The sequence below is a fragment of the Malaclemys terrapin genome, chromosome 6 (genome assembly GCF_027887155.1).
Source record: "Malaclemys terrapin pileata isolate rMalTer1 chromosome 6, rMalTer1.hap1, whole genome shotgun sequence".
In the NCBI taxonomy this organism is placed as follows: domain Eukaryota; kingdom Metazoa; phylum Chordata; order Testudines; family Emydidae; genus Malaclemys; species Malaclemys terrapin.
This window is the reverse complement of record NC_071510.1, coordinates 7723609-7748153: the sequence shown is the minus strand read 5'-3', so window position 1 is coordinate 7748153 and position 24545 is coordinate 7723609. Positions and strand designations below refer to the sequence as shown.

Below are 24545 nucleotides of genomic sequence, written 5' to 3'. Positions count from 1 at the left end.
TTCCTGAAATGCTTTTGCAGATCAGGAATACATTAGATATTACTCCTATTATTCCTTTGACCAGTTACCAGGTTCTCAAATGTGGTCAGCGTTCTCCTGGCTTTTGATTATTTTATTCATTTTTCTCTGGCTCCTTTTCCGAAGTCTAGACACCTTCTAAAATTTAAAGCACACAATTAAAAAACCCTCAGTACAGTTCTTATACTTTCCAAGTAAAAGCCTTCCACAAACCAAACACCTTACCTCACCGTATCATCATGCAAAGCCTATTCATGTCCAGCACCTTTACCTAGTGACCCCAATTTCCCTAAATTCCTGGGGGGGGGGAATGAGCTTTGGAGCATGTTTGGACGGTTAACAAATCTGGATGAAAGAAGGAAGTGAAATGCAGAGTCAAGAGAACCCCATCACTGCCAGTGTCCTGCCAACAGCTCCTCCAGCTGTTCTGAGAGTCCTTTAGGTCAATTCTTTTTGTCTGATCTCAGCTGTGTCTGTATGGAATGGGAGACGGGATCTCCCAGCTAACCAGATCCCGGCTGCCTGTTTAAAACAAGCACATTGAAATCCACCTAGAAACTTGCAGGAGCCAGTGTGGCTCTTGGAATCTTGGTGCTGTGTGTCCGGCATGATGTGCTACTTACCAAATGGGTGACGCTGTTGTGCACAATCTTCAGCATCCCACACGGGGGAAGCACGACGCTTCGGAATTCCGTATGCTGCAATTGATCAGATTCCATCTGAGCTGGCTTCTGCTCATGGTCAGGTCACGTTCTCTGTGCTTCACGAGTCACCATGACTTAGTTGACCTGTGGATGGAAGAAGCTGGAAGATACTGTTTTTAAAGATTTTTGTACCTAAAATAAAGGTTTTATCATAAGTAATACCATAGAAATAATGGCGTCTTCTACCAATGTGCATCTTTTGAATTGAAGTTCCTTTTTTTGCTTCTATATTCAGGCTGAGCTTAAGGAAAAATATTTTTGTCCCCTCAAATAGCAGGTCCTCCTGGGACTTGGCCTCCAGAAAAAAATTCTGTCCTGTCAGATAGTTTATCAGAGTTCTTCCATTATCACTAGTGCTTTCTCTTTGAAAGTCGCATGGCTTTTTTGTAGGTGAAATCTTTGGTGTTTAGTATCAGCATTAATGAAGGTTTCCACAAATTCAATGGGCTTCAGGGAGCATTCTTCCACCATCACCACCACCATGAGAGTGCACACATTCTTAGTTCTTATTTGATTTTCAAGATGCCCACTAATGTTGTGATTGCAAGGTTTTTTGTGGCTTACATTTTCCAGTTCTACATTCGATCTACGTTGTCTGTAGCCGCTAGCGTATAGAACAGTGGATCAGGACTCAGAAGACATAGACAGTGTTTCCAGCTCTGCCACTGGTCTGTTGGGTGACCTTGGAAAGTCACTTCTCTTTTCTCTGCCTCAGTTTCCCCATCTTCAAAATTGAGATGATACTGAACTCTTTTGTAAAGTGCTTTGAAGTCTACTGATGACAAGCTCTGTGTAAGAGTTAGAGATTATTTTTGTCAAGGCTGTTTTCTTTGCTCGTTATTTTCTCCAACTTATTAATTTTCGCTGATGCAGTTTCACTTAGTTCTTTAATGTGGCTTTATCACTTATTTTAGGGTAATTCCTCTGATGCTTTATTGAAACCCATTTGGTTGGTGTCTGGTGGGTCTCTAGCACTAGAACTTCAAAAAGCAGAACCTTGTTTTGATTTTTGGCTTTTTCCAGTATCACAGCTCTTTGCAGTTGAGCTAATCAGATTTCTTTCTCTGCACATCTGTTACTGAGTGCATTTGCTCTGTTAAACGTTAACTCCTTCTTACCTTTAGTTGTCGTTATGAGAACATTTCCTGATTCTATAAAGGTGTTTGTACAAAAATAACCCGGTTAGAAAATTAAACTGTAGTAAGCCAAGGCTGGATAACCTTCATCCAAGAATTCAGAACCAAAAACAAGTTAACTGAGCTGCAAACACAAAAGTGCAACTTCATAGTCCCCCTCAGGCGTCTAGTATTAATCTTCATTACAATAGGGACTCAATGTCCAACAGAGAACCCATTGGGCTGGGTACAAGCACAGTGCGAGTCTCTACATACAGTCTGAATAGTCAAGACAGACAGAACGTGAGAGCGTAACCAGAGGCATAGAGAAGTGAAGTCACTTGGCCCAAGTTATGGCATCACATTGTATCCATGTGCTCATGTGGAACTGAGGGTGATTCTGTGAATTACCCTGGGCGCATTTCTTCAGTACCAGACAAAGTAACAGAACTACAAAGAACCGAGTAATGTAACCTCATATTAAGCATGTTCTTTGTGATGGTGAATTGTACCATTTTTAACTTGTGAGAATTCTCAGTTAAAACTGATTGGATATAATGTAGATGGACAACAAACTTTTATAAAGGAAGAGGCTATTAAGGGAACTTGGAAACCACAGGGTGGTGAAGTGTTGCATCTTGGGTTTTAAAAGCTGGTTAAGAGAGCAAGCAAGTGTAAGAATGAAAAGCTATGCTTTCATTATGGAAAGATGATTGATATCTTAAGATTTTAGGAGACCGTTAGTGAAACTGTTTAGTTAATATATTGGGCAAAATTTACTATGCACACAATTCAGAGACAAGTTCTGGGTGCCTTCACAATTTTCACTAAACTGGTGTAACACAAGTAGGGGTGCTAAGTAGGTGGCCATCAAAGTGACAGATAGCTATCAAAGTAAATATCTAAATTAAAGCACTTTGGAAGGAATAACTTTAAAGAAGCCATATACATTTATGGGTTCTGAATGACTAAGACCTTACAAAGTACATTGAGGTGTCGTTATGGACAGGTGAATGCTCAATGCAGAGCACCCATCAGAATAACTAACAAGGTATTAGGCTGCATTTGAAAGAGAATAATGAATCCCATTACATCGGTGTTCTACAAATCGGTGATACACGTTGGCTTTGAATGCCACAATTTGCTCAGCGCTTGAAAAGGAGGTAGCTGAAACTGGCCAAAGACTGGCAGCAAAAATAGTCAGGAGAATGTGAAGTTTCCGTATAGAGAATAAAATAACACTGGAACTTAATCTGGTAGAACGAAATGGGATCTGATTAAGGTGCTCATATAAAATAATGGCCAGTTGAGTGATACTTTTCACCCTTCCCAGAAAAAGGTGACACTAGAGTTTAAACAGCACTAAAATTATACAGAATATAAAGTGATAACTTGTAACTTGTTGGCATAAGATAGGATTGAGACGGAAGGAGCTGAGTCGCTATTTTAGCCACTTCCTTCAGATGATTGTCTAACTTCTATTGGTGCAAGTAGCCACCATGGCTTGGTATGTGAGATGATTGCTAGCAGGGTTAAGAAAAAAAATTCCTCTAGGGGGATTTTGCACAATTTTCCAGAAGCATTCTGAAAACCTTGCTGTCCTCTGAAGCATTTGTCACAGGGCACACTTTTTCTAAGACCTCTTACTACACTAGATGTTCAGCATAGGAACACGACTTCTATTTGCCTTTTTTTTGTACTTAATGTTAATCGAAGTATCCAAATTTACCTGAAAACGTTAAGTAAAATGTTCTCCTTGAGTCATCCCATTATTTTTGGATTCTTGCAACAGTAGAACTCAATCCTGATTTTAGGCACATGTGCTATTTCCCAGGGCAAATTGTGTGGTATCTATTTTCAGTTATGGAACTGAGTCCCCCAAACTCATTGGCCTCATTAGATGGTTATTTTACTGAGGTTTCAATTCTCTCTTCTGGAATAATTTGTAAAAAATGTAAAGAAGTAAATGGGGCTTTGCATAAAATGCTGTTTGAATAGTGATTTGCACTTTGACAACCTACCCAATATGTACTTAGTAACCGAATGAATTTGAATTAGGAGAGCAAAGAGAGGACCAAATCCTTTAAGTAGGAGTGACTTACACAGAAACTATGAATGTAGGATTTGGCCCATAAAAATAGAACTCTCTCTTTGGAACACCTACTTTAAAAACCATTGTGCTACACTTTGCTACATATATAATAAAGGTGTTGCTACCTATATATTATACTATAATATAAATCCCTCAACCTGGAGAGAATTTTAAAATAAAATAAAAATCTGAGACTGAGGAAACTAGCAGACCTTTAATCATAATGGCAAAACTGTACCACAGTCTTCATGCTGCTAGAAACGGTTAGTCTGTGTAGACTAGCTTGTTAATCTTTAATCCTAAAGAATGAATCTTCAAGGGTCTAGTTATTTTAGAAAGAAGGGGGGTATGCAGCTGAATCACTGTTAAGTGTTGGGTTCCATGACTAAGCAATTTGCATTTCATATAGCAGAGTTATTTTAGATTTGAACTTGATCAGAGTTGTTCCAGTTTCTAATCAGTTTCATATCTAGAATTCAACTTTAAATGGTTTTGGGTGCCTGAATTACTGACTTTTCTGTAATGTTCGCTTTTATTTCTGTGTAGGCCTTGGGCTGTATCCTGTATTTATTGTGCTTTAGACAACATCCATTTGAAGATGGGGCTAAGCTTCGCATAGTCAATGGGAAATACTCTATTCCTCAGAATGACACTCGATATTCTGTGTTCCATGATCTCATTCGTAAGTTTAAAATCTTGTTAATTTATTCTAATGCTTTTGTGGACCTTACTTCTTTCATCATTAAAAATATGTTAGGTACAATGGGATTAATCAATCAGAATTTTCCAGTTCCATTGAAGTAGCATCGTAAACCGTATGACAATGATTAGTTTATTTTTAGCTATGTAACATCAATATGAAGAACTTGCAAACTTTTCTACATGCAGTTAAGAACTAGATTTTTTTTAGTGTAAACCTTTTGGTTTTTCACTGATTTTTTTCAATACTTAATCTTAGGATTTTGATAAATTGGCTGGAAATATTTTGCATTTTGGTTCGGATTCCTTGAATTTGTTTAAGAAACTTTGTTTTACTAAAGTTCAGAAGACACAGTTGAACTACTACAGTTGGTTGTTAAATTTCTGATGAAATCGGGTGGGTTCTAAGTTGCCTGTAAACATTTCTTCACGTTTGATTCTCTTGTAGTATTTTCTTTAAAAGTGTCGTCTTGATTCATCACCAAAATCCTTATTCTTAATACAGAGATGCCTGTTAAAGGCAAATGATACTTGGGTACAAGTTGGCTGTTTCCCTGGTTTTTCTGCACGCTTTACTATTGATAATCATGCTGCGCTTGAATCCGCTGAGTAAAGAACAGATTTATGCAATCAAAAAAGGACTGTGGAAAAATTGGAAAAAGTTCAGCAGAGGGCAACAAAAATGATTAGGGGGCTGGAACACATGATTTATGAGGAGCAGCTGAGGGAACTGGGATTATTTAGTCTGCAGAAGAGAAGAATGAGGGGGGATTTGATAGCTGCTTTCAACTACCTGAAAGGGGGTTCCAAAGAGGATGGATCTAGACTGTTTTCAGTGGTACCAGATGACAGAACAAGGAGTAATGGTCTCAAGTTGCAGTGGGGGAGGTTTAGGTTGGATATTAGGAAAAACTTTTTCACTAGGAGGGTGGTGAAGCACTGGAATGGGTTACCTAGGGAGGTGATGGACACTCCTTCCTTAGAGGTTTTTAAGGTCACGCATTGGTCCTGCTTTGAGCAGGGGGTTGGACTAGATGACCTCCTGAGGTCCCTCCCAACCCTGATATTCGATGATTCTATGTTGTAATGTCTAAATTGCCTTTTTTTAGGTTCCACTTTGAAGGTGAACCCAGAGGAGAGGTTGTCAATCACTGAACTTGTGAATCAGCTGCAGGAGATTGCGGCTGCCAGGAACGTGAATCCTAAATCTCCCATCACAGAGGTACGGGAGGGCTACAAAGAGTATAATCCTTCTCTTCCCCACCTTCCATCAATAGGAACTTTGAAACGGCTGTCAAAATGGTTGCAGTGAGATTTTCAAATGAGTTTAAGGGATTTAGGTGCTTAATTTCAATAGAGATTCAATGGGGTTTGGATGCATAACTCACTTACAATGGCTTGAAAATCCCAGCCTCAAAGGTCTTTCTCATCCGAATATGTTAAAAGGAAACCAACGATGGTTCTTCCTGCTTATTGTCAGACTCTTGGAAGCATCTTCCTCTCAACAGCATTCCTTCTGGAGGTAGATCTTCAGTGTCACATGTCAGATGTGACTGAAATTGACCTGAGAATTGGTGGTTGTGAGGGTGTGCGCGTAGGGGGGGGGGGGGAGTTTAATATGGGACAATGAATTTAGGGAATTTAGGCCTACACAAATTCACAACAGCTTAATTAAACTGGTACAGTTAATGTAGGGTTACCATATTTCAACAATCAAAAAAGAGGACACGGTGTGCCGCCCTAGCCCTGCCCCAGCCCCGCCCCCTCAGAATCCCCCTACCTGTCCCCCCCCACCCTAACTGCCCCCAGGACCCCACCCCCCATCTAAGTCTCCCTGCTCCCTGTCCCCCAACTGCTCTCTACAACCCCTTCTCCTGACAGCTCCCCCAGAACCCCCGACCAATCTAACCCTCTGTCCCTTGCCTGCCCCCCCCCCCCCCAGGCCGAGGGAGAGCTGCGAGCTCCACGTGCAGCCAAACAAATAAGGTGCTGCTCTGAGGGGGAGGGACTCTGGCTGCTAGAGGTCCCAGTGGCTGCAAGCGGCTTTCAATCAGGCACAGCCGTCCAATCAGCCACACCGCACTCTGCATGAGGGGAAGGGGGAAATCCCAGACATTTCTACCTTATTAGAAATCCCCCCTCCGGACGGCCATTTAAAGCTAAAAAAGCCGACATGTCCGGGGAAACCCGGATGGATGGTAACCCTAGTTAATGCAAATGCCTGTGTGGACTTTTACTTTGGTTTAAGGGTTGCTTATTTCAGTTTCTTAAACCTGTTCCTAATTGACTTGAGTGTCCTTTTGCACAGATTTAAGTAAATAGATTTAGTTAATCTTACCTTCAATTGAACTGGTGCAACTCTGCAAGCAGACGAGCCTTTTGAACTGTTGTGATTTTTGCTGCTGTCTGTAAAAGAAACAAAACCTTAAACTTTGCAGAACTGAAGTAAGAATTCACACAGCTGCATTAGTTTTACTGCACTGGTTTAACCAAGGGCAGGTCTACACTAGAAGTGCTACATTGGTACAGCTGCAGTGCATGTGGTGAAGATGCTCTGTGCCAATGGGTGAGCTCTCCTGTCGGCATAAATGACTCCACCTCTGCAAAAGGTGGAAGCTATGTTGATGGGAGAGCGTCTCCTGCTGACATAGCACCAGTGTGGACAGTGCTTAGTTTCGCTGTAACTTGCATCGCTCGGGGGGGGGGGGGTGTCTTTTTCACATCCCTGTGTGACATGAGTTAGATCGACTTAAGCTGTAGTGTAGACCTGCCACTGTTCGTTCTGTATGAATGGGATTCTGCAGTAGCGGCTGCTGTTGGTCCTTAACTCTTGGTTGGCAAGCCCTTTTGTGTCTCCCAAGCTTTGGGGTTAGCTTTCCCAAGAAACCTCTTTTTACCAGCTACAGTTACATTCCTGTTTGCAAGTTTACACTTGGTAAGTTTATGGGTTGGATCCAAAATAATGTAGCAGCTGCATATGGGTTCAGATTTCTGGCCTTGGTAACAGTGTATTTTATGCTTCCCCCTTCCTGCCAAGGAGACTGTGTGCAGCCCAGTCTACCTGTTTGTGCTTCATCTGGTGATTCCCCTTCTTCTCTGGGAAGTGCTTGTTGTTTTCAACATTGTGTCCTTTTCCCATCTTCCGTTTTTAAGCAGTCTCCCTTGGTGTCTTTGGCCATATCTGCATTCATGTGGTACCCCTCTATTTCTGCCTAGGTGAATGGCTCATCCAAGCGTAATTTGGACATTAGGCATGTGTCCCCAAACATTGCAATCTAAGTGCCCTACTTCCTGGTGTTCAAATAATCCCTCATGCCAACTCTGAAACTCACTAGTATAGTGGCTGTCTAGGGTACGCTTCTGTCCGTGTTCCTCCTTGAGATGCAGCGACCTAACTGAAACATGTAATGTGGGCTACAGAAGCTTGTCTTGCTAGATAAAACTTGCTGCTTTTTTTGTCTCCTATTTGGGGGTCACACTTTTTTCATGAGGAGTGTTTCTTGCTGTAGGGGAAGCGGGAGAGAAGGAAGCTCTGGAAGTTTCTGCACCCTTGTCTAGAAATGGGAGTAGGATTCTGCTCAAGTATGGCTGTCCCGTTTGTTGCCTGTCCTTTGCTCTGGAGCAGCGATACTCGGGAGCCGCAAGTGGCTCCTTATTGTATCTCCCGTACCTCTTTGCAACACGTGATATTAAAACACTGAATGATTTAATTATTAACCAGTCTAAGTTATTAACCAATCAAGATGACTTTTCTATGTTATTAACCAATTGTCGAATACTTGGTCAGTCATTTTGCTGTGAGATGTATATAAAAATAAGTGAAACAATGAATTCACACTCCTGTGGCTCTTCTGGGGAATGTTGATCGTAATTTGGCTCCTGAACCACTGAGGTCTGAGTATCACTGCTCTGGAGTAAATTGCCATATCACTCTTCTAAAGCTGGGCCATCTTTCTTAGCCTTTCCTTTTTCATCTGTGTTGTAGAAGAAAGTTTAGTCTTTGTGGGTAAGTTTAGCTCTGATTTAGAAAAATTAGGGATAGGTTTGCAAGGCAGCCACCTTATTGCTAACATGTTGAGTTCATAGTATCCGTATTTCAGCAGTTCACCTGGGAGATTTTCCTGCCAAGATCCTGATACTCCTTCCATTCATCCTCGAGTTTTACTACTGACTTTGAGCAGTAACAATGTACCAGAGCAGCCAGAAAAACCTGGGCTGAAAGCTGAACTAAAGAATATTGCACCTGTTTCTCATGGTGCCTAATGCACTGAAATAAAACTAATGAAACTTTTTTGTCCTTTCAGTAGTTTAAACAGCCATTCAGGGTTAAACAGTGAGGACCGGGCAACTTAAGTTTTGTAACTGTCCTTTGCCAATGCAGTGTTTATATACAAACTTAAAAAAAATTTCTCCTGATGGATATGATTCTTTGCAGCTCCTGGAACAAAATGGAGGCTATGGAAACAATGCTGTGCCTAGAATGTCTACAAGTTTGGTGCCCCAGGGCTCCAAGCCTGCGGGACAGCTCAACAATATGTACAATGCAGGTATGTACAGTGATAGGCATCTCTGCACACACCATCTGAATACAAACTAGTTGTGCTTATGGTATGTGAAAACTTCTGGGGGGGCTTGAAATTTTAAATGAACTTCCTTAGCAAAAATACTCATTTCTCCTGATGATACTGCTATTCAGTATCTTGCTTTATGAAAACCACTTAGGTTAAGTGATTATTGTTAAGCATGCTTATATAGTTCTTGTGAAGGCCTTCACATTTGTAGATTGATTCCACCTTCTTCAGAATAGACTTCATGTTTATATATGGCAAATGTAAAAATTTACTCCCTACGTTCTTCTCACAAGAAAAGAGAAAAGACTGTTTGCTAAAGTGCAACAGCTGATACCAAATGACATTGTTAACCTGTGGAATAAAACACTTAGATGAAAATGACTTATCTGTACAATGAATATCAATTTATACAAATTGTAGCAGCTAAGGAAAAGGCAGCACTTAAAGATTCATATAAAATTTGGAATATGCTATAAGAACATAAACATAGATTGGTTAAGGATCAGAAATGTCATTTTTCCAAAAAACAAACTCAAATAGAAACCTCCACTTTATAAATATATTATGCTAAAAACAGATAATAGCCTACTTTGGTTGAACTTCAGTTCTTCAAAGTAACCTATTAATTGGTCTTAGTCAAAACATCCTTTTTTGTGTCCAATAGGTATAATCTTGTTAACTGAAATAACAGTTTCTGTCCTGTGTGATTTCACGGCTAAATATTAAACTGTTAACTTCATGAGCATAAATGCTTCAAGGAACTGGATATATTTCACCTAAAATGAAAGACTGGAAATGTTAATCATTTTACTGCATGCAATTTTTTCTCCTCTTTGATTTAAGTTATTTTATTCATGCCTTCTGTGCAGCTCATGAGAGAAAAGTATATATTCAAATATTAATTTACCTGAAGGGAGAACTTTAAAATGAGGTAAATTTATACTACCAATAAAATACTTTAGTAATACTGTCCACACTTTATTCTCTGTGGGATGAATCTTCTTTCATAACAGGATTGTGTTTTCAAATGCTTGTCTGACCATCTGCTTCACGCAGGGTCAAAGAGGACTCTTTTTAATGTATTACACAATAATGTTAACAGGCTGTAGTCCAGCAGATGATGATAAAAGGAAATGTTAGTGATCCCGGTAACAAAGAAGTGGGCTATAGCCCACAAAAGCTTATACTCTAATAAATGTGTTAGTCTCTAAGGTGCCACAAGTACTCCTGTTCTTTTTGCGGATACAGACTAACACGGCTGCTACTCTGAAATCGGTAACAAATGTAACTTTCCGAGATAAAACCAGAAATGGCTGTAAAATGTACTACGTACAGTCAAGTAGCTTTCAGTGGTATGCTGCATATCAGGATGATGGCACTAAATAGAAAGGCAGCATGCCACAATTTAAACCTGGGATCTCAAACTCAATTTACCTTAGGGCCAGGGCCAGTCCTCAAACCCTCCCTGCGGGCCAATAATGTCACTGAAGATAGTGGTCAGAAAAGAAAATGTTTATATTGTTTTTTATTTCGAATTTCTCAGAAATAATAAAACTGTCATGCAACTTCTTCGCCTGCCAGAGAGTTTTTAGTGTTTGCCAGACACCTGGCAATGCTTCAGTTCTGTCAGTTTGTTGATGTTTGGCCTCAGTGACTGAGCAGTTGAAACCTACAGGATGCAGCAAGGTGTGCGTCAGATAGCTGTGTTCAGTATTTTGACTTGTTTATATTAATTGTGGGGGGAAAAAGGAACACTGCCTCCATGGCTGACTGTGCCCGGCAACTAATGATGCTGCCTCCATGGCTGACTCTGCCCGGCAACTAGTGATGGTATCGCTGTCCCTCTTCCCCCAGCCAATGGGAGCTGCGAGGGCGGCACCTGCAGCAGACATTGCTGGCAGCGTGGCTGCAGGTGTCTCCTCCGTGGGCTGCAGTGGGGAGGTTCTTGGGCCGCAGCTGGCCCGTAGGCTGGGACTTTGAGCCCCTGATTTAAACAGTGATATGACAGAAATGCATACAGCCAGACACTTGGTGGTCTGTCTTTCCTTCATAAAGAGATGTAAAATGGTTTGTTACATGTTTTATAAATGTAATAATACCTGTAGACTATTCTAGTTTACCACCGTAGTTGGGAACATGGAAAAATACTGTTGTGTAGTTTGTTCTTCAGAAGTTGGAAGCTTTGTTCTGGGACTGAGCATGACGGGAAGGCTGATCCTGTTTTTGTACAGCTTAAGTTGTTGGCAGTTCAGTTTGATTTTGCCTTGTGAAGAGAAATTTGAGCACAGTTCCATTACATTCCTTGTTTTATTTTAAATTGTAACTTTAGATTTGCTTTTTAATTCTAGGCCTGACAGTTGCAGAACTTGACCAGTCTTACGGAGGGTTCTTTGATATTCTCAAAGGTGGAACAGAACGGTTTTTCACAAACATCAAGGATACTTCTTCTAAAGTGATCCAGTCTGTGGCCAAGTAAGTAGGAAGAACATCAGTGTTGATAATTTCTAAAAGGGAAAGTCAGAAGTGTCCTATTGAAACTCCAAAACGCTTCCTGCTGGTGCTGATATGAGACCAAATATGCCAGTATGTAGTGTTCCATTTAAAATTTCATCACTATGAACTCATGTAAAAATCACTATGGTAACTATGTCGTAGGAGTTAGAATTGGAAAAGAGCATTTTAAATTAAATGAATCTTTAAGTCACTGTAGAATGGTTTCCTGCAATGTACAGCAGAATTCCCCCAAGTAGGGCACCTGGACAGACAGCCTCCTTGCTTTGCCCATTACTAATAATCAGAGCTCACATACTTGACTCTGTGTACACAAATTTGCAGAGGGACAATAGGGTTGAGGTCTGTTATTTCTCACCTCTATATATTATTTATTTATTTAAAAACATTTAGGCTGTTAACAAGCATGTTATCTCTGGAGAGACAAATCCACAGTTTGAGAACTGCGAAACTAAGCATCTCTGATGGTATCTTCTAGACTGAGCACTGAGTCCCATTGGGTAGATAGAAAGATTAACCTAAATAATCTATACAGAAGCCCCTGGAGCCCCATAAAATTGGGACCCTAATCCATGAACTATTGGAATTCATTTACAAAACTTTGCTTAAACCTTACATGAATATATTGTCTCCTACTATAGAATTAGAATTTATAATCCCTATTCCATGATGATATCTTTGAACTATAATGTATCTTAATTAAAACTATATTTAGATTGCTTTTTTCCTCAAAGCATTTTATCAAAAAAATCCGATTTAAATACAAAAATCCGATTTTTTTTTTTTTTTTTTTTTTTTTTTTTTTTAAATCATTGATTTTTATCCACCCTGTTCATTTCGTGTTAGGTTTCCCACTATGCATGAGGACTGACTAGTGGGCTACTTCCACCAGAAAAAGGCATAAATATTGGTATGGCTAGAACACTTCCCCTTTCAGCACCTGGGTGGATTGATCCATGTTGAAGGTCAAATGAACACTGCTTGATCATCTAGAGCAGACAGTCAGTAAATGATCAATCAAGTGTTGTCTAGAGGAGTCTGTCTTAACTAGCCTTAGAAATGTGCCTTCATTACCTTATTTACCTATAGAAAATTAGATTTCCATTTTTCTCTGTCTGTATGCCTTGTCTGTCTGAGCTATTTTGAGAGGAAGGGTGTTCTTGTGGGCAAAACACCAGTATGGAAGTCGGGCATCAGGTTTCTATTCCTGGCTGGGTCAGATCTCTTCCTGGAGTGAGTCATCTGTGCTTGATCTTTCTGTTCTTCAATCTGTACAATAGGGATAATAGGAATTTACTCATAAGGGAGCTGTCAAGTTTCATAAAACACTTTGAGATCTTGGTTTGGGAAGTGCTACAAAAATTTACTGCCCCCTATTTTCAAAGTTCCCAGGAGCTCAGTGGTGGAGCAGACAGAATCTCTGAAGATTAATGCTAGTATTTATTCTATTCTCTGTCCTGCAAGAAGGCTTCACTGTGGTGATGTCTCCTTTTTTTCCCTTTTAGAGTAACCATACTGTATATACTTGTAACGGCAGTAATCTATCTTCCATGTCCTAGACAGATTTAAACCCCTTTGTAACTAATTGTTCAAATACTAACTGTAGTTTGATCTAGTTTTCTGTAACTCTCAGTGTTTTCTTGTCTGCTTGCTTACTTATCACTGAACAGCTTACTACCTATGTGGCCCACCCATGTACAATACAATACGATACCTTACCTGCTAGTGTCTTGAAGCTCTTTCAAAAGCTACTCTTCGATTCAAATGCTTTATATACATAACACCTTCCTTTCATTTTTAGCAATGATCTATCTTCTGTAAATTCATACTGGCTACTTTTCATGGAACTAAAGTGAATCTTAAATATTCAATTTACCTACTAGATATTTGAATTCTATTTTGGAGACTATAATTCATAAAATGGGAAACAGTTAATTACTGCTTAGGCAATAAGAGCCTGTGTAGGAAAGAAGGATGGGTGCTAGTCAGAGACTTGGGAGATCTAGGCATAATTCTCTCCTCTGCCCCATACTTCCTGTGTGCTGTTATGCAAGTTGCTTAATCTCTGTGCTCCAGTTCCTTATCTGTAAAATGGGGATAATAGCCCTTCCTTACCTCATAGTGTTGAGGATAAATTCATTAAAGATTGAGATGCTGGGATACTGTAGTAATGATGTCCATAGAAGTACCTAACGTAGGAAGATACTGATAAAAAGGTTTGAATAGCTGGAAGTTGATAGGCAGGTGAGTTGCGTTAGTCATGCTACCATATGTTATAACTGCACTGGTTAAGATTCGTTAGCCTCCTCGTGTGTAAGTGCAAGAACTGTCTGTTTTTAAAAAAAAAAATCTCCATTTGAAAATCTAATCAGTGTCCACAACAGCTGCCTTTCTTGGTTAAATGTATTTGGTCTTGCAGTATTTGCCTTATCCTGTAGTGCACAGCTCTCCTGCTTTAAGCAGAGCTCTTACTGATGATATTCCCAAATGGAAACATGATCTCCATACTAGCTCATTAATAGAAGAAACTACTGCTTCAGACATTGCTATTTGCATTTGAATGGATTCATTTTTTTAATATATTAACTTAGAGGTGTGTTTTTGTTTTTTTTAATTTCAGTTATGCAAAGGGAGATTTGGATATATCATATATCACTTCCAGAATTGCTGGTATGATCGCTTCATCTTTCTTAATCATTGTTTTGAACTGTGGTTTTGTAAAAGTTGATACCTGAAACATTGGTGGTGTTCTGTTTTCAGTGATGTCCTTTCCAGCAGAAGGTGTAGAATCTGCCATCAAAAATAACATAGAAGATGTGCGGTTATTTTTAGACTCTAAACACCCTGGACACTATGCTGTTTACAATCTATCTCCAAGAACATACAGGTCTTCAAGATTTCATAATAGGGTGTGTATGTGTTTTTCTTGCCTATTGATTTTTTCCTTTAGTAGGTCTTTCAACACAATAAATTGAGTAGACCTACCACTTCTTGTTGTATTACGTGCTAAAAACTTCTACAATCCAATGTTTAGGATGCATAGTTAAAATCACAAATGAGCAATTACAAAAGTTAAAGGTCTCATGGCAACATTACCCGTGCCATGCTTTTACCACCAGTTCAGACTTGCTAATAGGAAGGATTTATCCACTTACTGGAATGGGGTAGCTTTGCTGAAGAAACATCTAGGCACCCAGAACCTCCCTCTAGATATAGTAAATGAGGTTCAGGAACAAATCTGTGTTCCAACTGTTTGCAGAGGCTTCCCACCCTACCGTGGGAACTACTTATGATGGCTTCACTACTGGGATTTCTCCTTTTTTCATCTCGGTCTTCCTTATTCTTGACTTCCATCTGGACCCAGCCCCCGAATGATGCCCTTCCTCAAGTGAGCGATCTAGCCATGCCTACTCCTTGCTGCTTCCTGAAATGATGGGTGCAGCATAGCCCAGCCTGCCCGTCTCTGTGAAACCTTCCTGTCCAGTTCTGCAGAACCTAGGAGCGGGGTGGGGTGAGGACATGACTTACTCCATAACCGGATAGAAGATACCAGCTAGGTAGGCCGTAAAGTATCAGTGAACACTTCTTTGCTCCTTTTTTGACTCCTGTCTCTCAACCAGTCTGACTGGCTCAACGGCAAAGTCTCAGGTTGACATACCTCAGCCCTCTAGCAGAACCATGCCCCAGTGCTGTCCCCAGATCTCCCTGTACTATACATTTCAGGCTTTGGTTTGACCTTTATACAGCTAGGAGTCCAAGCCCCTCAGGGAGATCTTTCACTCCAGAGAGGTGTTAGTATTGGATAGTCTGGAAGTCTCATCTATTCCCGGTCCCTTCTTGGACCTTAACCTGTAAGGTGGGATCTCTCCATTAACATCCCTTCTTCATCCATATAACTGCCCCCTTCTCCCCCCAAATCTGTCTGCCCAGCACTATGCATTTCACCGGCCTGCTTTCCTTTGGCCTGTCCTTGCCATTTACTCCTTCCTCCAACAAGTCCTCTCCTCGCCATAGAAGGATACGAGGTAGCACCTCAGACCTAAAAGAGAATTCCCTCTGTCTCCAAATGGGAGACTGAGGATTGGAATTAAGATGGGGAGGATGAGCTGTTTGCCTAAAGCTGCCTGGAAAGTGACTAAGCCTGAAAAATTGAGGTATCCTTAGGGTCTTAGCCTAATTGTTTCTGGGGTGCACAGTGTTAATGCCAAGATTATTGTGACCCATAATGCATCTGGAACAGAAAAATCCTGAAAGTAAGAGCTTAATCAGTGACATGCCTCCAACACTTAAACAAAAAAATAAAAAACAAAAAAAATGTAGAAAGGTCCTCCAAATGCACCACTTTTCCTAAAAAAAATCTGACTTTATCCAGAGTTTCCAATTCAAATCACATTTGCAGTTTACAGAGATCTCATTTCCTGGACAGAAAACTCGAGTCTACCCATAAGATATACAGTTCCTTAGCATGCATATTTGAAGTGTCTGTTGCCCATGCAGTTACAGCCCGAGCCATCTTGGCACAGGTGAAGGCACTGTTGGAATTGGCAAATCCAAAGCAATCAGTGACCTCCTGAAGTTTGTCAGCCCTTACTGTTAATTTAGCCGGTCAGTGACCTGGTCCTTACTTGTTCCATTGTAGTCAGAAGGTAAATGTGGATCTGCACTTGTCAAAAGCTGTTGCTCAAACTGATCTTGATAAGGCTCCCATCAATGGCCAGAGGTATTTGAGGACCTACAAAAACAAGGTTTCCTTCACACAGCAGAAATTTATCCTGGAAAATAAGCTCTTTGTTTCACTTGAATCAGGAAGCTTTCCCTTTTCATCTTTGTTTGAACCTCATACACCTGAAGGACATGCTTCTTAATTCTCTGGACATTAGCAGGGCAAAAAATGTATCCCCACAATATAATCATGCTACAAATTGGACTCATTAATTCATTGTTGTGGACACAAAAAGAAGATAGTTTCTAAATTTAGAGTATCATGCTGAGTGAAAGCAGCCATGTCAGAAGCTAACAGCATTCAAAACTCCTTCAGTGTCCATAAAGGCTCCCCTTTGAGACTCATTGTGTTGTTACGATCACAGAGGAACACAACATGCTTATAACTTCAATACTCTGCTTACTAGCCATTGCAAAATGGATGTTTCCTCATCTGTGGATACTCTAGGCCTGGCAGGCAGCTATTTCTCGAACTCGTGCTTAAATTCTCGCTCCTATGCTCCTCCACCAATACAAAACTTTCTCCGAACTTTCTTGTCTTTTGCGTTAGTTACAGTTGAAGTTAATGCTAGTTTTGAATCCTCTCCTGGCTTACTCTGACTCCCATTCTAATGTAATAGCTTTGTCCATTCTAATATAATAGTTTCTGGGTGCCCAGAACCTGCCTAAGTCAGCAGAACTCTCCGTTCTGCCAATTTTTTCTGACCCTGACATTAAGACATCTCTTTTGGAGGATTACGTAGTGTTTGTTGGTCTGTCTATGCTTGAGGAAAAGCCCCGCAATAAAGCTGCAGTTGGGCTGGGTCAGCTGACTCAGGTTCGCGGGGCTCAGGCTGCAGTGTAGATGTTCAGGCTCAGACTGGAGCCCGGGGTCCAAGACCCCATGATGTGGGTGATCTCAGAGCCCAGACTTCAGCTCGAGCGCAAACGTGTACACTACAATTTTACAGCCACCCTCACCCCCCCACCTGAGCCAGCTGACCCAGCCTCTGAGATTTGGTGCAGTAGGTATTTTTATTGTAACATAGATTTACCCTCTGATACTTAAACAGCCTTGTGCAGCTTGTCCCACCAGCAGCCCTTGCACCTGCCAGTCTCGGCAAGAAAATGTGCTGTGATGAAGCAAAGTTCAATCCATTCTGTGAAAGCCATATCAATCTATCCCTGAGCACGCTCAGTGGTCTAAACTAAAACTTTCTTTGTTGGGTTCAGAGGAACAACTTAAAGCATCTATTCGTATCTATTTGTTATCACAAAGCATCGTTTCATATTTTGCCCCATTTTATAATCCTGTTTTAAAATGTAGACTAGTTTTTACCAGTGGCAGGTTGTTTATAATCTGTTGTAACTCTGAAATTGCTGAAAGGATTTTTCTCAATTAATTTTTTTTTATTGAGCAGAGACCAAGCATGAGAAAATTCAGCCCAAAAGGAGAATGGTTAAGAATGTTCTGAGCTTATGAATGAGCCAGAAGGGAGCTGTTTTGCATCCATTATCTAATAGTGACTGTTTGTTCTTCACACTGTAGCTATTTATTTGTATTTCTGTAGCACTCAGAGACAACACTCAAGATTAAGGACCTTTGGGGCTGAATATTGAGAAGAGCTTATCCAAATTGAGAGCTTATTTGAGACTGCTCCTGTTTTAATTTGTTCTTGGATTTAATATTTACCTACAGAACTGCCAATTTGTTGTTGTTATATCTTATATAAGTGTTGTAGTAGTCACTTTTATTTTCTTACCTCTTACCCCATTCCCCAACCCAGGTTTCTGAATGTGGTTGGCCAGCAAGACGTGCACCAAATCTTCAAAACCTTTACAGCATTTGCAAGAACATGCATTTATGGCTAAAGCAAGATCACAAAAAAGTTTGCATTGTACACTGCCTTGTAAGTAGTAGGTACATCTGAAATTTTTCATCTAGTCCAGCTTTAGGTGACAGCAAGGATTGCAGTATCAATCAATTCTTGTGTACGAGTAACATTGATTTTTACCATCTTAAGCCAATTCTGTAGTGATCTAAATTTATTTATTTATTTTTAAAGAAAAGGAGCCTGTGTGGTAAAATGGTGTAACTTTCACCAATTTGGTGGTCAATAGGTCAAGAAGAAGGAAAGTTAAATACATTCCCTTTTTACTTCCCAGTACAACATTAGTTAATGCACAGCTCTTAAAAGAAAAGCTGTGATCATTAAAAATTCCATGTGTGTTTAGGAATCCAGTTGACCTCTAAGATGGTACCTCCACCAGTGTAGTGTCTCTAAATACCATGCTAGAGGCACTGTTTCAGTACAGACTCCGGAGCGATATCTCATGAGTTAACTCCATTTCTTGCAATAGTCTATGGAGATCTCTCGTCAATGCATGTACATGGTTCACCCCTGTTTGAGATGTGACATGATGGAAAGCTTGAGTGAGGTATGGCTACAGGCCAGACACTCCACATAGTACTGGCATAAATTCTTCTTCTTTAATAGAAATGAGCAGTACCGGCCATATGCAGATCTCAGATTCGTCTTACTAGAAGTTCCTCTGTTTAGAAACCAGAAAAACAAAAGAAGTCTCTGAACTGGTGGTTTTAATTAGAAGATACAGTGAATTTTCTAAATAACTGCATAAGCCTAAAGTGTCTTTCCTGGATCACATCCTCCGAATGAGCTAAACAAACTCCAGAGAACTAGCTTGTGTCTAAATGATGATCATAGTTCTGTTGATATTTCCCCATAGAGGTGAAACAGCATGCAAGGAGCAGGAAAAAACAAAATTAAGGATTAACGTAGAGGATTTATAATTTTTCTTTACCTATTCAGCGAGGCCTTCGCTGAATGAACCAGTAACACTGTATTTCATAATATAAGCCCAGCTACTTTAGAAGTAAGTAATCTTTATGGGGAGACCTCAAGTAAAGCTTTTTGCCCCACAGAAACTGCATTTAACAGAGGAACTTCTGGACTTAGAGGGGCTGTGGGATCTCTAATAACACACCCAGTGACCCTACCATTCCTTCACAATAGGTGCAGAAGCTGCCATTCTAGCCCATAGGATGTAGTTGCTGCCAGGAGGCTGCCCTTCAGCATTATGCCCCCTCCCTTACCTGTTTCACCTGCAGTAAAGCCTAATAACTTGGGATTTATGCAGACAAAATGATGGTCATCGTTAATGAATAATCATGTGTAAAACTCGATGATAAAACTATAGTGATTTCATTTAAATAAGCCTTCCGGTTTAAATAGTTCACCAAATGGCTATATTTGACCTACACTGCTGAAATTCATATTTTGCTGGTGTACATAGTATTTTAAGAAGGTTGTACTCCTACTGTGAAATAATGTAGCCATAATCTGTTAACTTGCTTTGAGGCTGTTGGCTTCTGGATAAAGTGCAAAGCTTGGTCATCAGAGACTTGTTTACCAGTTAGCTATTTCTTTCTCTTATGTGGTCTTAATCGTGTTGCATTTCCTGAATGTCCTGCCCTGTCAAAATGAAAATTTTGCTCAAGAATTTTTCTTTAATGTCTCAAACTTCCCTCTGTGTTCCTCTAAATACATGAATAATTACCAAAGATGTATTGCCAGGCAGGAATTGGAGCCGATGTTGACTGCATGGCTTCGCCGGTTATTCCTGTACACCTCAAGACTTGCTGGCGCCATAACAGAAGCCCCTTAGCTTGTCAGCAGGAGTGCCTAAAATGGATCTCCCACTCAGCAGCCAGACTATGTGGTTAAAACTTTAGGGTAGTGATGCTAAGAAAATGAACACTCAGAACTCTGAGATAATATAAAGCTAAAGTTAGTAACTACTCAGTAATAGCATTCAAATGAGCACTTAATTCCTTATTTCCTGCTTAGCTTTTGTGTTTCATCTTTAAAAACATTTAATTTTAATTATTAAAGAAATGTGCTACATTCCCACAACATTAAGGCTTTATTACTTAAACTGTGGTTCAAAAACCAGCCATTATCAACTTAAATTATGCCTAATTTATAACTTGAAATAAAGGATATGAACTTGGCTACTTATGTAGACATGCATGTTCTTCAGTAATTTTCTTAACATTTTTAACTAGGTTTAATAACTTTAGGTCACAATTTTTTGTAGGATGGAAGAGCAGCATCTGCTGTTGTAGTTTGCTCTTTTTTATGTTTTTGCCGTCTCTTCACTACTGCGGAGGCTGCGGTTTATATGTTCAGTATGAAACGCTGTCCACCTGGCATTTGGCCTTCTCATAAAAGGTACAGTATCAATCTCTTTTCAAAGCATTGTTGAAGCAAATCTACCTATGAGCATGTACTTAAAAAAATAATTAGCACACTGATTTGTAGGACGAGGTAGTTGATTTAGGAATTAGCCTGGTAGGATGATAGAACATTTGCAAAACCAAATGAGTCACCTAGGCGCTGGGTAAATTTTGAATTCTGCAAGATTTTTGAATCTGTTATTCATGTGACCCTAGTTACTGAACAAATCAACATGATGTGTGTTGGAACTACATTAAGAATGAAAGCTGAGGTTGTAAAATGCTTTAAATGAAAACTGTCCTAAATACTTCTCTACAAAGCAAAGTATAACCTATATCCTCAAATGTGGAAGAGATAAAAAGTAAAGCTTGTTCAGTGTGGACGTAAGTTCCAGCTGTCTTAACACTCTTCAGTCTTACAGAATTCAAAAGTATAAGAAGTACTTACTTGAAGTTAGCTCATTGCATATTTAGTGAATAAGAGGATATATACTCCTTTAAAAAGAGTAAATGCATATCTTTTTATGCATTGTAACATCTATTTTGGCAACTAGCATAACTTGAGTGTTTCATGTGGACTGTATTTAGGTTTTGTAAAAATACTGAAATCTAAGTAACTTCACTAGAGCATCTGTCAATAAATCTTTGCCTTTCAGAATAAAGAGATGTCTGAAAAGGGGGGGTGTGGATTAGCAAACTGCAGAGGAGCAAAGTTGTACACTACAGTTTAGAAATATTTTAATTAGATACGGCTTGGTTAAAATTGGCTAATTTTTTAAAAGCCCTACTACTGAAATAGTCGGTACGTTCTGACAAGGATGAATCCAAGCATGGTCTGGAGGCTAGAATGCTTGTCTGGGATTTGACAGAGCTGGGCGAAATTCTTTGCTCCACCATAGACTTCCTGTGTGACTGTCAACAGCTCATTGTCTCCCTCTGTGCTTCAGTTCCCCATCTGTACAATGGGGATATTAGCACTTCCCCACCTCACAGGGGTGTCGGGAGGAGAAATGCGTTAAAGATTGAGGCACTCAACTACTGTGTTGATGGGGGGCCATATAGGTGCCTAAGTTAGAACAGTATGGGAATTTGTGCATGGAAACCGCTGTAGTAACTCTCCTTTGGCCATGGGTGAAATGTGTTAGACATACACATCTAGATTGTTTTCCCCTTTTCTCTGTTTCATTCTTTCCGTGCAAGATTGACTTTGAAATATATAAAATCAGACTTAAGTTTCCTAATGTGCTGTTAAATATACTCCCTTGCGCTTATGAGTAATGGTGTCATGGAACATTGTGGAATCGAATATTTACAATGACAAGGTAAGTTTCAGATCATGCATTTCCAGGCTGTATTGTTTTTCTGAACGAATACCTCTTGTTTTGACAGGTATATAGAATACATGTGTGACATGATGGCAGAAGAACCCATTATTCCTCACAGCAAGCCAATCCTTATCAAATCAATTATCATGACACCAGTTCCTCTGTTCAGCAAACTGCGAAATGGCTGTAGGCCTTTTTGTGAAGTTTATGTTGGGGATGAAAGAGTGACCACTACCTCACAGGAATATGACAAAATGAAGTAAGTGCAGGTTCCTAAACGTAAGTCTGAACTCTTTCTGTAGCTGTTTTAATACTGAAACGTTGCTCCCTGAAGGGACAGTGCCAGTGCAGTGAATACTCCTCTCATACAAACTCTGCACTGAAAGGACAGGTCTGTCCTGCCTTTGCTTGGGGGTCATTGAGGGCAGACTTGGTGATACTCTACCCAAGTTCTGTCTGGAAGGCCTAACTCCATCCACAGTCTCAGAGCAGTGGACAGTTAGTATTCAGACGTGCATTTAAACCTGTGGTATTGTGCAGGGGATAGATATAACCAGTGTTAAGGTTGTGCCTAGTGGTTGTGCTTTTGGGAGAGTCTGGAACCTAGGCAGGAAGAGAATTGGTACCAGCAGCATATTATTATAATCGTCTATTTCAAATCCCAAACTCTGGTGGTAGGGAGGAGCGGAGAAAGATTCCACTGACATTTGAAGGTCAGGCCTGCTTCCAGGAGTTAAAAATGGGGGATAAAAATGGGGTTGCACCTTCTAAACACACTGGATTAGGAGAGCTTCCCAGAGAAATGAAATGGAAAAGTAGTGGAAGACTACAGCTCAGCGATGGTCTTTCAGGAACCCAGCATGTGCAGATGCATCTGTGCTACTAGCGTGATGGTCTGTCATTGTACCCCTGACAACTTTCACATGCCTGCTCAGACCTCACCCGCAGCTCTCTGCAACTATGAAATTGATCCTTTCACGGGGCAGAGCTACATACTGTTATAGAAGCTGGAAAAGGTGGTTGCTCCTCCTTGAGAGGAGGGCATTGAGTGTGAAGCAAATTTGGGGGATAATCTATCTATCTGAGCAATAAGCTAAGGAGAGCAGTAGGAATGGGCATTAGGAAAACAGTGTCTCACTGCTATGATGCATACAGTAGTGTGGTAACTAGTTTTATGGTCAGCTCAATAGTGTGGTAACAGCAATCTGATTCCTTGCCACTGTGCAAGATAGGAGACTGGTCTAGATGGGCCTCCCTCTCCTGTGGGGAGAGGGCCAATTCCTAAAAAAGATGTTACTTCCTGAATATCTAAGCCCTAGTTCCATAGTAAACCAAAGTTGTGGAATTTCTACGTTGCCTAGAGGGACCTGGAGTAAGCAGACAGAACAGGTAAAAACACATTAATTTCAAAGCAGTTGTTTTTCTTGAAACTTAATGTGAGATGTGCTTTTTCTTCAGGGACTTCAAAACTGAGGATGGTAAAGCCGTAATCCCACTGGGTATAACAGTCCAAGGTGATGTTCTCATTGTGATCTATCATGCCAGGTCGACATTAGGAGGCAGACTCCAAGCCAAGGTAATGACATACTTAATGGAACCTTTACAGGGTTTATTCTTTGCAATGCAGAACAATCTCCATGGTCTCTTTCTGTGTTGTTTGTTAATTGTTTGATTGTTCCCCTTCTGTGCGCTCATCTGTCTTTGAGAAAAGAGTTTGAGGTGTTCAGGTGGCTAGGAGTTCAACCTTCCCTTTCAATCCTGTCATGACGTGCAGCCTCTGGTCAGCCTTCTGACAAGAAGTGTACAGTTAGTTGCTCCTTTTGCAGCATTTTCTGGTAAGAAAGCATTTCAACAACTGGTAGTTATCCCCAGTGTCTGATGCCTGGAGCTCCTGCCCCTTACTTCTCCATGCGGTTCTGCCAAAGTTCCTTATTTAGTGGCAAAAAATCAGAACTTTGTGTGTTAGCCAGGAGTCTTCATCTGTTGTTTTTATTTCCCACCAAAAGGAAGGTTGGTTACTTTTTTCTGTCTAAAAGTCAAACTGCAGTATGATACAGGCTTTCTAATCACATCAATTGCCAAGAGTAAATCACTAAAACAGAATCTTAAACAGCTATCTTTTTGCCTGTCTGATTACAGTTGTGTAAAATGTTTGTTTCGAATGCTGCTAAAAACAGAATTATGTTTCTTCTTCGAGTGCTTGCTCATATCCATTCCATTAGGTGTGTGCGTGCCGCGTGCACGATCGTCGGAAGATTTTCTACCCTAGCAACACCGGCGGGTCGGCTGTGGAGCCCCCTAGAGTGGTGCCTTCATGGCGCTGAATATATACCCCAGCCGACCCGGCGCCCCCTCAGTTCCTTCTTACCGCCCCTGACGGTCGTTGGAACTGTGGAGCGCGGCATAGCTGTTCTCCACTCTCCCTAGCTTAGTTAGTTATTCGCAGTTGTAGTTATAGTTATAGTTCTAGTGTCTGTAGTTTAATAGTTAAATAGTTTTTTAAAGTTGTTAGATTTGTTATAATAGTCCAGGGGACTAAGGGGGTCGTCGC

At 40.4% G+C, this 24545-nt stretch overlaps 1 protein-coding gene across 3 annotated transcripts in view; it reads left to right on the top strand.

Annotated features, from left to right (window-relative positions):
* GAK (cyclin G associated kinase) overlaps positions 1 to 24545 on the top strand; it is a 124663-nt gene that overhangs the window by 40497 nt on the left and 59621 nt on the right. For all 3 annotated transcript variants that reach the window (XM_054031398.1, XM_054031397.1, XM_054031396.1), the window contains exons 8-17: positions 4476 to 4611; positions 5738 to 5850; positions 9064 to 9175; positions 11548 to 11671; positions 14331 to 14380; positions 14471 to 14619; positions 18199 to 18321; positions 20531 to 20664; positions 22059 to 22253; positions 23453 to 23570. In XM_054031398.1, the coding sequence (XP_053887373.1) occupies positions 4476 to 4611; positions 5738 to 5850; positions 9064 to 9175; positions 11548 to 11671; positions 14331 to 14380; positions 14471 to 14619; positions 18199 to 18321; positions 20531 to 20664; positions 22059 to 22253; positions 23453 to 23570 (1254 nt within the window). The remainder of the gene's footprint in view (positions 1 to 4475; positions 4612 to 5737; positions 5851 to 9063; positions 9176 to 11547; positions 11672 to 14330; positions 14381 to 14470; positions 14620 to 18198; positions 18322 to 20530; positions 20665 to 22058; positions 22254 to 23452; positions 23571 to 24545) is intronic.